This window comes from Pyxicephalus adspersus, chromosome 5 (assembly GCF_032062135.1).
Source record: "Pyxicephalus adspersus chromosome 5, UCB_Pads_2.0, whole genome shotgun sequence".
In the NCBI taxonomy this organism is placed as follows: domain Eukaryota; kingdom Metazoa; phylum Chordata; class Amphibia; order Anura; family Pyxicephalidae; genus Pyxicephalus; species Pyxicephalus adspersus.
The window spans coordinates 48,308,749-48,321,862 of record NC_092862.1 but is presented as its reverse complement, the minus strand read 5'-3'; the positions used below and the strand labels follow the sequence as shown (position 1 = coordinate 48,321,862).

Sequence of the window (13,114 nt, the reverse complement as noted above, 5' to 3'; positions counted from 1 at the left end):
CTAATTCTTATTAGAACAGAGCTCCCCTGCATGTGGGTAGATACAGTATAATAAACAGAATGTTGCTGATTATATAGGAAAATTTGTTTGCAGCTGTTGATAAATGAAGGTAACTCAGGGCTGTATGTGTATAGGTGCAGAGTGAGCCCCATATGCCTCCCCTCCTAGGTATCTTATTAGTTTGGAAACTAGGTTTCCAGGGGTTCTTTACAGTAAAGGGTTAGTTTCATTACACCATTACATGAAGCATGACCTAGTAACCAGTAAGAACCCTCCCCCTGCTATTCCCTGCATTTCTACAAAGTACTTGATGAGAAATGGATAAGGGACCCTGACTGTGGGGATTTATCCTACCGTTAGTCAATTTATCTCTGACACTGTGCCCATTATACTGCAAGCCTACTCCAGCTAATGGGATATTCAAAACGGCCCCCTGGAAAGGAATGACGGCAACACATTGCAAAACAGGAAAGAATAGATGCTTTCAATGGGAATTTTCTCATGAGTTGGGGCTTACACTAAAAACATAATGATTAACACTTATATAGTCAAACTACACAATGATGCCAGACTATAGAAACACAAAGACACAAAAAGTAAACCTGTTACCAAACCATCGTCAGCTAACATCTGCTCATACTATCAGGCATTATTCAAAACCACAAATGCATCTTGTCTGTGGCTCCTGAACTGGGTACTCACATAAAGGTCTTGTCTTGAAATCTTGAAAATTATTGTTTTATAGGTATAGGAGCCTGAATGATCTGTAGCTAGACTTGACTGCAATCACATAGGGGAAGGGCATTGAAATTGTGCAGACATTTCCGATGCTGAGCTTAAGGTCCATACAAACACTAGATTTTTGGGGCAGATGATCATTCTTGTTTATTTTTGGTGAAGTTGTAACATCAGTACCAGTGTCCCATAATGTAATTTAGCGATCCACCATAGATCACTAAACAACCGATTACTAATGGGGACTATTATGGCTCGTCCTGCCCCTCCTTTCTTTATAGAACAGAACAGGCCGCTTGGCTGTACAGCAACCATTTGTAAAATGGTCATGGGCATCTGCCCGTGCTGTTACTGACAATGTATTAGGCAGGGTGTGGCATCTCTATTTGCTTCCACTACTAAAACTACATATACTTGCTAGATAATTGTACAGTGCTCCCCCAACATTATCTAGTGATGCCAGGGATCTGATTGGGACAATGACTATTTTTTCCTCTGGGGAAGGATACAGCAGCGTGTCTTCCACTCATTCTCCCTTCTCCCCTTTAATCAGACTAAACAGCACTTGTTCATTCTAGTGTGGCTGGAAAAGATCACAAATTTAACATGTGTACGTAGCTTAACAGCTACATCACTTCCATGTTGCTACAACTCCAAAGGAACTTCAACTTATATCAGATTTCTACAATAAACATTTTCATTTAGCAAACTGAGCTTGTAAAGAGCAGTAAATATGGTTGTTGTTCAGATTGTTCCAAAAAGATGAAATCCGATTGGTTGCCAGCAAGTGCTAGGGAGGGAGTACTAAGTGCACACAACTAGGTATTTAAATATTTTTCTTAAGTATAAAAATGTCTAAAATATAAAAAGTGTAATAGAGCTGAACAGCCTGTGTGACAACCATGGCATAGATACAATGGAGAAAAAAGCAATGTCAAAAGGGTCAGGTAGTAAATAATTTGCATGATTACCAAGTAAAAAAAAAAAAAAAAGCACCTGTAACCACATCATTTTTTCTATTTTTTGGCACGGGTGGGGGTGAGTTAGGGATACACTATAAAGTCCCCCCATTTCTGCCTATCTTTAGAGCATACACTGGTTCTGTAACAGGAAGCACATTCCTACTATGCTATATAACATAATAGGGTTGTAACATGATAACACAGCCTGCAGGAAAGCAGAAACAATCAATACTATCAATGTAATCCAAAGGAGGATCTTATTGGTGAAAACAAGCAGAACACTGACAATTCAGAGCAAGACAACCACTGCTATTATAAACAGGATTTCTGCAAATTATCCATCTGGTTATCTATGTTAACACATTCATGTTCTGTGAATTAACACTTACTGCTTCTGTCAAAATACATTCTTCTAATGTCTGTTTTTACCCCCACTACCAACTGTCAATGTGTTTCTGGCATCAGGATTTTTTTTTTTTTTTTTTTTATAAAAAAAGTGAATGAATCATATGATCTCACCTTGGCTCCTATTAGTAACATACAGACAATAAAATCTGTAAATCTCGGAGATTGCCACACAAATATGTGTCTGAAGATATGAATGCACCCACACTGATTTTAGTATTTTCTTGTAACTTAAAATCTTCAACCACTCCTTTAAAGTGCAATTCAACCCAAAAAAGCTTAAAATTGTGAGCAGACAGGCCCTCTATTATAAAACAGACATGTTATGTCCATTCTGCAATAAGAAATACTTACCTGGCAATTTGCAATCAGCCAGCTCAGTGTACTTCCTGGCATACCTCCATGCCAAAATGAATAAATAAATGAATGAATAAATTAACTGCTATGAGCATGCTCAGGAGTTGTGTCATTCCAACTTGGCCAAGGAAGATGGCTGAAGACCCTAAACCTGGAAAAGACTAGATGAACATGTTGGTGCCTCCCACTACATGAGAGGTGAGTTTGCTTTTGCAATAAATGAAATAGGTCGGGATGCTTTGATTTTATGTGTGTAAGTCAAAGACCTGAAACAAATACACATATAAAAGGACCTGACTTCATTCAGACATTTCTAGCTGCATGCCTGTTCCGGCATTACTCAAAAGTATTCAAACCAGAACTAGCCATCGGAAAGTGGAAGAAGTCCCTATAGTTATTATTATTATTACAGAGTATTTATATAGCACCATCATATTACGCAGCGCTGTAAAAAGTCCATAGTCGTGAAACTAACTGTTCCTCAAAAGAGCTCACAATTTAATATCCCTACCATCTTCATATGTCTTTATTACAGTCTAAGGTGATTTTTTTTTTTTTTAACTGCATGTTTTTGGAATGTGGGAGGAAACCCACGCAGACACGGGGAGATTCTGCAAACTCCATGCAGATAGAGTCAAGGCTGAGATTTAAACCTGGGACCTAGCGCTGCAAAGGCCAGAGTGCTACCTCTGAGCCACTGTGCTGCCCATAGTTCTTTAATGACCACTGTATTTTAGAGAAAACCACCCTGGGAAATAAAAAGATACTATATACTGAATAAATACATAAATGCAGTATTTCTTTAGTGAAAAAGGAAATAAAATGGGCTGCCCTAACACACATCGATGTCAATGACAACATGATACATTTACAAAAAAACACAGCAGAACCAGGTGGGAACAGGCCCTAATGTCTCTGAAAGAGACGTGGCAGAGAAAAGTTTAGCTTTATGGAAAAGATAGTGATTTGCATGTACTTTCAGCATCTGGATTTATTGGCCTTTTTGGCATGTTCTTTTTATGCATTTAATTATCATATTCTCACAGTGTACTGTCCTTGCCCATGATGGGTTTAAATGATGTGCAAAATGATATCTTAAATAAAATACAATAAATGGATTATTTTTCTCCTGTAATGTTTTGTTTGAACGCTTGATTGGTAAACAAAATATAAAGTTTTTATCTGAACAAATGGCATGGCAACAAAAGCAGCTATACTGCTATCATACTCACAACAACAATTTCACAGGATAGGAAGGCAGGGAAAGTCTGCAAGTCTGCAACACAGGAAAAGACAGCAACAATGGTTGCAACTGGAGATTTACCCTTACTTCCTATCTGGAGAAACCACTGTCAAGACAGGAAGTGGGAGCAAATCTTTTTACCTAAACTATAGACAGCAATTAAGATTTCAGTGTGTTACCCAGTCCCTTTTAGCCGGGTACACCACCTTGCACTTTTCAGTAATCACCTAATTGTTTTTGGGTGGTTTATGAAAAATTGGGTCACACATACACATATAGGGAACCCCATCCACCTACAGCTTTTTCCTACCTAACTTAAAAAAAAATGTTCAGGAGAGAATACTGGACCTGATAGGGGTTGTAACCCCTGCCCCACTCTATCCAAAGAAAAAAAATGGAGGGAGCATACAATTATTTTAAGTTTTTCTTTTTTTTTTAGAAAATATAGTTCTGAGAGAGACCATAAACCATCTAGTATTTGCAAGTGATGCTAACAAATCATTTATAACTTCCAACAGTAAAATACGAAAGTCTGGCCATCAGTGGCACAATTACACATGCAGATTTTCCTGCTTCTTAGAAACTTTTCATATAAGACCCACTTCTCTAGGTTTCAATGCAGAAGAAGGAAAGATTACAGTTCTCTGATCGAGTCGTCATTGTATTGACGCAGGTTTAGTGACTCAACTGAAGAACTATAGATAGCATTCCATCATTCTCTAACAAATATCCATCTATTCCATTACCATTAACCTACAACAGTAAAACCACACTCACAATAACATCATAATACAAGATGAATAATAAATGACATAGTACTATGCAGTAATTGTATGAATGGCTTCCTGTAATAACTGTAAATGCAAAGAATTTGAATGAACCATAAGAGGAACAAAGGTAGACTGGGAAAGTATAGTAATAAACCTTAATATGATGAGCAATTAGATGATTTTTCTCAGTTCCAATGGCCTGCCCTACTTCCATTCCTCCCTTTAGTCTATTAGTAGATGGGATTAGGGAAAGAGAACGCAAAATAAGTAACAATTGGTGTCACAAAATTGTTTCTCATGAGATAAAAGCTTTTGATGCCAACAACAATTTTGTCAACACATTCACCATTATATTATGGTACTACACTTTGCTCTGGGTGTCACATAGAGTCCAAAAGTCATTACCCCTACTATAGTCACAGTTTAAGGCCATTCTTTTGAAGGTGACGGGGAAAGAGGGTGGTTTTTCCCCTACCAGTATGTTTTGAGATGGGAGAGACTGGAGTGCCCTGTGGAAGCCTTGCAAGCACTGGGAGAACATATAAACTCCATGCATTTAGGATGATACTAATTTACTGATTTAATTTGTCACTCGATTACACTGCGACAGCAACAACAAACAAATTCCATCATTTCTAATGTTTCTGGCTTCCCACCACTAAAATAGGTAATGAGGAGAAAACTCCCCAATCTGTTATAGAAAATTGACAGATGTTTTAAATGCAGGTTCAGACCTGCTTTTGGATCAAGTGATTTCGCATGGGTCCCGGAGGCTGGAGTCTTGCTGGCCACTCATACTGCAGTGTTGGTTCTTTAGGAACACATTTGACAGCTGGCAGCAGTGAGTGGTACCGGTACTGACCATTGGAACCCCATTCATTTTCATTTGGGCTTCTGCAAGAAGAAGCAACATGTACAGTCTTCCCAGAGACAGTGGTTCCCTGTTATGAGGAGACCTGGGACCCCATGGCCAGTGTAAACATACCCTAACCCTTTCCCACACTATCCCAAACATAAAAAAATCACATGAGCAACACTGATGGCCAAGCACTAGTCAGTGGACAAGGTAGATGCTTACAGGTTCTTCTTAGAAGCACAGAAAGATTTTGTGCCATGATTTAAAAATATATTAAAAAAAGATTTGCAGCCAAACAGAAAAAAAAGGTGCAATATTATTCATTGGTAATTAATAGGACACCCACGAGACATAGACTTTGTCAACCATAGTGAACTATGGTGTTTAATCTCAGTTTCTTTTATTGAGATCTAAAAAGGATATCATACTCAGACGGGTTTGTACCACCATCTGCTACAGCACTGCTACACTTGATCAAAGATAGAACCACATGCATATTACAGATACATGTGCTAACCTCATTACATGAGGGCCCCCAGTACAACACAAAATGCACAAATCAAGTTCAGGAATATGACAGTTAAGCTTCATTTAAAAGAAAGCATGTTCCTAGAAAACTGGTAGACCTTCCTAACCGCCTGGTCAGTCCTGAAAGCAATACTTAAGAGTCCCTGACCCAAAAAGTATGCAGACAATAAAGTCAGAACTACTGCTCTGAATGCTTCATCCAAATATGAAGAAGGAGTCAGCAACGGCAGCCTATTTGATTAAAACAACACTACTGCCTCCTACTACCTGTCAAATAAAGGATTGTTAAGGGACCCATTTGATCTAATATCAATTTTTGTTTTGATTTGATGCACACACATGTGCAATGGTTCTCGTCCGATAATCAGCTCCGGTGTACAGCGGCTCATAATGCAAATGAAGGGGAGAGAGCACAGCGGGGTGCGGTTCTGTCATTTTCCCTTCTTCCCGCTTCGTAGAACAGAACAGTGCTGTATGTACAGTGCTCGTTCATACATTGTGCAGTCATTTGTCCTTGGAAAGGATGGTGAAAATCCTTTCCAACAACAATTATTGCACGTGTGTATGTAGCCAAAAACCTTTATCTGGCTTCTGGTTTAGCTTTACCTGCACACGTTGAGCTTCTGCAGATAAAATAATTTCAGTATAGTAGAGAAGCTTCTACAACTCTGCAAGACTAAAGGTAAGACTGAAGATCAGCGTTAACATATGTGTAGCAATAAAGCATAATTAGTGCAGCAAGCCCAGTATGTATTATTAGAAAATTAAAAGTTTTTTTTTCCATATAAAACAGAGATATTTGTTTTTAAAACAAATTTAGAGACCGTTCTTTTTATCTGTGCTACAATCTATTTAGGAACCTGAGGAAAATATCTGCATATATATTTCCACTAGGTATAGCTTGTGTTTTCTTTATTGAGGTGTTTAGAATTCCGGGGATAGAAACGAGAATAGTTTGTCCTACTTTCCACTATCTCTGCTACCTCATCTATTTTCTCTAAGGTCGGCTTGACCCAAGTAAATCTCTGCACATGTTAAAGTGTATGTAAACCTCAGCAATAGACTTCTCTTATTTGCTACCTTTTGGTCTGGTAGTGACACAGACTGTAGATAAAAGCTTGGTTATGTTCCAAGTCCCCCAATATGTAATCTGCATCCCTATTACATAAATCCTCCCACCTCCTGTCCTGCTGACAAAAGGGACAGAGATGCCTGGTTTGTCACTGATCTAGGCTCCCCAACAGTTGGGTTTGTAAATATTCATGACTTTACACGTTTATAGTCCTAACTATATACGGCTGAACACAAAGAGGAGCCTTCTAGCTCTATTTTGCATGATTTTAATAAATAATGCGGCAAGTGCAAAAACTATACCTATATTGCTATGCAAAATTTAGGAAAACCCAACAAGTGAATACTTATTTAAATAATACAGCTCTCACAAGGAATAATAAATGACGCTATTCAGCCTTTTGTATATTTGATGAACTTAAAATCACAGAGTGGGTGGCCTTCCTTTATCACTGATTGCATTTTTGCAGTAACCATTACAGTTGTATAGCATTCCAACATTGATATTCTTTTGGAGCCAAACAATTGAGCCATTAGAGATAGCACTTACACAAGGCAATGATCTCATTACAACTGCTAATGTAAAGAGAGTTCAGCAGACGCGGCAAACCTCAAGTGATTCTGAATCCTGCTCAGAAACTCCTGTGGTCACGTCTGCACTGGAGACAGCTCTATGGGACATATCTGTGATTCCATGGATGAACAGTTCTGCAGCCTTACTATGCTCTCACCACTCCAATACTACTCAGCAACTTTGCAGCTGTCACTGATGATGCTTCATGCAATCAACATGCAGGAGTGGGGCACAGATGATGTATTTCCAAACAATACCGTATTACAATGGAGACAGTACTTGAAATGTATGTAATGGCCCTGACTTATTAAAGTTCTCCAAAGCTGGAGAGAATACCCTTTCATCAATGAAGCTGGGTAATTCAGCAAACCTGGAATGGATTTCCTAAAAGTCATTAGCTATTTGTTAGCAAATGTTTTAATCCTGGACCAGATCCATTCCAGGTTTACTGGATCACACAGCTTCACTGATGAAAGTGTATTCTCCCCAGCCTTGGAGAACTTTTATAAATCAGAGACAATGTGTCAGTTAAAGAACTGGCAGGTCATAATCTATCTAAACCATCACAAACCATCAGATGTAAACTATATGCCCAATAACTTAAAAATGGAAAGACATGCTGCACGCTAAAAGAATATGTTTAAAGGCCACTAAAGCATTAGATGCACAATGACTGCAGAGATGTCATGGAGTGCCACCATATGAAATCCTTGCATCAGGTAATGGGCTGACAGAAGTAACAATCTAGAACTGAATCTCCCTTACATGCCCCTACAGCATTTTACATTATCCAGATGGGTCCTGTGTTTTGTTTGGGAATGTGGACTGTACATTATGTTCCCTGTTGGGGAAAGGCACAAAGTACATCAGAAGCTCAAGTGGTGCCTGTTGCCTTTTCAGATTGTCATGGTATTTAGAAATGTCTTCAATTAAGATTGATAAAACCCCAAAAAGTCTTATTTACTGTGGTTGCACATTCCAATGATATGCCTATGGGAGGAAAAGGCTCAATTTAATAAGCCATAGCACATACATATAAGTAACCATTTTCAATGCTATAGTCAGCCATCAGTCATTTGTTATCAGCTTTCACTGCTGAATATAATATTAGTTATGGTAAATACCAGTTATCACAGTTTAGTGAATTGAGCCCCTAGAGTAACCATATCAATGTCTGTGAATGGGCAGGATAAGAAATAAACACTCTGGTTGAAGATTCTTTAGCACACAATATTTTAGAATAGAAAAGAGAAACACAGAGCCCTAGGGGTCTTGATCAGTCTCACGGAGCACTAAAGTATAACAAAAGCCAAAAATATTTTTCATTTTTTGATAGAATAGTTATTGGTTAAGAAACCTCTGGGTTTTTTTATATTTTGCCATCTGTGTCCCCCTGGGGAGAACTGACTTCCCACATGAGGTAAATGCCCTTTGAGCCAGCTATCACCACTTTGAACTTTTCTCTCTATTCCTATTTTGCCCACAGCTCAACATTTGGAATTTGTGCTTACAGTGATATAACTGTACATAACTGTACCAGAACCACTGCCTCTGACTGCTGTCACTAATAATCTGCTGGAGAAAAACTGTACCTAAAGAACTATAAAAATACATATCCCTGATTCTGCCTCATTTATTAGGGAAATCTGGGCTTTTTAAACCTTTTCTGCAGCTACTTCTTCATTTCCTTATCAGTCGTCAGATCACCATTCATTAGTGGGGCAGCTCTGACATGAACACGTAAAACTTTGTCTCTGCAAAGATTATTATTATTCATATTTTTATTATTAGTATTATTAATAAACAGTATTTATATGGCACCAACATAATATGCTGTGCTGTACATTAAATAGGGGTTGCAGACAGACAGATACAAAAACATTGTAGGAGTAGGAGATGCTTACAATTCAAGAAGTGGTGCAAAAAAGTACACAATAGGATATGGAACAAGTCTACCCATATAAGAGCAAAAGAAATATTGGATATTGCTATCCACTCTCTGTTACACTTCACTCTGCCTCATCTAATTCATAAAATCTGAGCTGCAATGTTTAGGCAGCAGAGCCCCGGGGACTTCTCTTCGATCAATGGAGCTAGGTCTGTGAATGGAGAAGAGCAGGTCATGTTACTTTAACTGTAATATTCAATGCCCCATAAAATAGAAGATGGCATGGTAAGTCAGTAATGGGGAGGAGATCAGCTACAGAGACACCACAGGCAATAATGGTGACTAGTTACTTTTTCGGTTCCTCTTAAAAAACTCCCCACGGTTTGTATTTGGACTGTTTGGCTGTATATTGCGTTATTGTAATACTTCACATTTTAAAACAATACATCATTAACTATGGTCTGCTGGTACTGTGCATGTGTATACTAGAGTTATGCCCACTGAAGTCACCGATTAGATGGAGGACAACTGGGGGTGAAGAGACCACCATTGTTAGACCTCAAGCTGAGGCTTCTTTTACTTTATACCCAAGCTCATGTAAAAGGATATACACTAACATAGGTCAAACTAGTAACAATTTAGAAAGAACTGGGAATGAAAAGAGTTCCTCATTACATTGAGATCACTCCTCATTCCCATAATCAAAATAAACTGAAAACCTGACCTGTGGACACCAGACTTATGTTTCTTTCACCTTGTATTTTTGAGCCATTGACTAGGTCATAAGGACATAGCAGATTCTATATATTCGCTTATTTAGGCCTAGAAAAAGACTTTGGTCTATGTAAAAGGTCACCACTTCTTTGTACCACTAAGCCAAACCTGGAGGAAACCCCCAGGGCGAGGCATACCTGACATTTAATCAGTGAAAGATCCTACAATAACTAAAGAGGAAAACATCAGACATACAGGCTGGGTATCTCAAGAGTTCATCCCTCATCTCATCTGATTAACCTTCTTAGCCACTGCTCTCAGAATAGAGACTCAATAAAGGAATATAATCTATATACTCTACATTTGCCATACCCATTGTAAAGATCCAATAAAAAATATGACCTTCACCAAAACCAGCCTGACCCCCCACAACTGGCAGCCTTGTTATGGCCAAAGCTTGACCAACATGAACCTTGATACCAATGCTTGGCTGCTAATGGCTTGAAGACTCCCAGACATCATAGGACAGTGAGTTGGCCAATATGTATTCCAAAAATGCACAAAAGTTATTAAAGCGTATGTACACTTTATATTGTTTACTTTGTGTTGCATCATGCCAGACTGTATATTAACTAAGACACAGAATTGTTGCTGATTTGTAACAGTTGTGTTCCTGGTGGTCCAGGAATGTCGCTTCCTTCTTCAGGCATACAATGTTAGGCCAGTACCCTGCAATTAGTGCCTTTGGCCTGCCATGTACCCCCCTTCATTCAGCCACTGGCTGCCTGTTGGGTCTAAGCATGCTTCTTGTAGACCCAAAAGCCAGCCAAAAAGTTGAAGGAGCTTGAAGCGACAGACTGACAAAGCTGCTGTCATTTCAAGGCAGTGGTTTGGTGTTGTCAGCCTGAAATAAGAAACTGCTCATGGCAGAATCTCCAGGTAAGAGATTTTACAACAAATCAGCAAAAAAGTATTTGCTTAAAGTGGAACTAAACCTTATGGACAAACAATTGGGAGTGGGCAGCTATTTACTGCAGATGGGACAAGCTAGGTCAGTTACCTGTGCACAATCTTCTGCTGTGCATGCTGGGTGCAGAGAATGAATGAACTCCTGTGCCACATGCTTGGGAGCGTCATTTCAACCAAAATGGCCAAAGACCAGAACCCAGGAAAAGATGCTGGTGTCTATTTTTGCATTAAGAAATGTGTATGTGAAGTTCTACCTGATACCAAACATACCAGCTTTTGGTACGTACACTTTAATTAACCTACCTTGCGGTAATCTGGAGTGTGGCTCAGGGTTAATTTACAGTACCAAAAGCAGTAACCCCGAGCCACACTCCGGGTGGAATTGCCAGGGAGTTTTCAAGTCTTACCTGGTCCCCACTTGCCCGCGGCATCCTCCAGTGGTGCCCAGCATCTGCGTCCCTGGCTTGTGAACGTTGGGGAACACAAGGCCAGGGGATCAAGATGCCGGCCGGGCTGGGCAGTGTGAGCGTGCGGCTAAGAGGTGGGACCAGGTGGGAAATTTAAAACAATAAGTATTTTTAAATGTACCGTAAGTAAAAATACTTATTATTCAGACCGCCAGGGAGGTCAAATCCATTAAACCAGGATTTGCACTATCCAGCGGAAGAATACCTGGGCACTTCTTTCTACGGACTGACCTACCTTGAGATAGTCATTCTCTGACCGCAGTTCGTCCAGCTCCCTGAGCAAATCTTCCTCTTGCCCTTGGCTTGGTGCCACAGGACCTTTAAGTGGTCCACTCTCTGCTCCGCGGGCGTCATCGTTCACTGATACCACTTGCGTCTTCTCTGATCCCACAATCACAACGATCTCTGGCACCGATGCCACCACTTGCTCGCTTGAGGCCGACTCGTTGTCACTACTGTGAGCTGGCAGAGGGCGATGTTCATCGGAAAGGGGCTCGGAGGGGCAATCGGAGAGGTCCGAGCTGCTGTCTGTGTGACTGACCCGTACTAGGCTGCTGCAAGGACCCGGAGCCGGGGTCTCCAATCTCTGCACCGTCCTGCGGCTCCTACCTGCTGCAATTAGGGGAGAGGAGGGGGAATGCTGCAGCTCTCTCCTGCTACCTGGCCCCTTGCAGCTGGCCTCCCCGGTTCCCTGCAATGGCCTACATGCCCTCTTGCTGCTCGGTGACGCCTTGGCGATGGCCTTGGCCGGGATGGGCTTGTCTTTGGCTGGGGCACTGCGCCTGGACAAGCGGCTGTGAGTGGCCAGGAGCCCCGGGGATGGGTGGCCGATGCTGGGGGACTTGGGGGGCAGCACTGAGGGTTTAGCAGGGGGAGTCCTGGGGTGGGAATCCCTTAGGAAGGGTCTTGCAGGAGAAGGTGCCCGGTTCAGCCTCTTCTTCTCAGCATGCCTGGGCTCAGCATTGCAAGTCTCCATGGTGCAGCAGGGGCCCCTCCAGCCACAGGCTATCCTGGCTGGGCCACAACAACAGAGCTACAGCATCCGATCCCAGTGCAGCTTGTCATCACTTCTGCAGATCCCCGATCATTATAATGGGGCCACTAGAATGCTGCACACCACCAGCAATGCAGCGACCGCTTGTCTCTCTATCATAAACCATGGACGTAGCGATCTCCAGCACACTCCACATTCTGTGTATCCATCTTCTGTCACCCCGGCCGGCTCCTCTCAGCTCCTCCTCGCCCTCCCGCAAATCTGCAAACACGGCTGTCTGTCAATGGCTTCACCAGCTTGCTGCACCTGTGCCCCCGTGCGGCGGCTCCCGGAACTACACCTAGCCCTGTATACACCTTGTCATCTGCACCTCTGGCACCATGCAAAAGGGTCACAACATCACTTAGACCACACTTTATTTAACTTGCGAGTCAAAATGATCTACTAACAATAAAAATGCTAAACATATATTTATGTATATATATATATAAATATATATACCAAATAAACTTTATATAAAAATGTTTAGTTTACCTTGAATAACAGCATGAACATGTATAACACAATACAATTCTGTACAT

General features: G+C 40.8%; 1 protein-coding gene across 4 annotated transcripts in view; it reads right to left on the bottom strand.

The window, feature by feature from the left end:
• Positions 1-12,776, bottom strand: part of MTCL1 (microtubule crosslinking factor 1) — a 91,469-nt gene extending 78,693 nt beyond the window's left edge. For 3 of the 4 annotated variants that reach the window (XM_072411426.1, XM_072411428.1, XM_072411430.1), the window contains exon 1: positions 11,775-12,775. In XM_072411426.1, coding sequence (XP_072267527.1) covers positions 11,775-12,515 — 741 coding nt within the window. In that variant the 5' untranslated portion in view covers positions 12,516-12,775. Of the gene's footprint in view, positions 1-11,774 lie in introns of all 4 variants that reach the window. The other variant, XM_072411429.1, reaches the window with a different exon arrangement.
• Between the last annotated feature and the right edge of the window lie 338 nt (positions 12,777-13,114).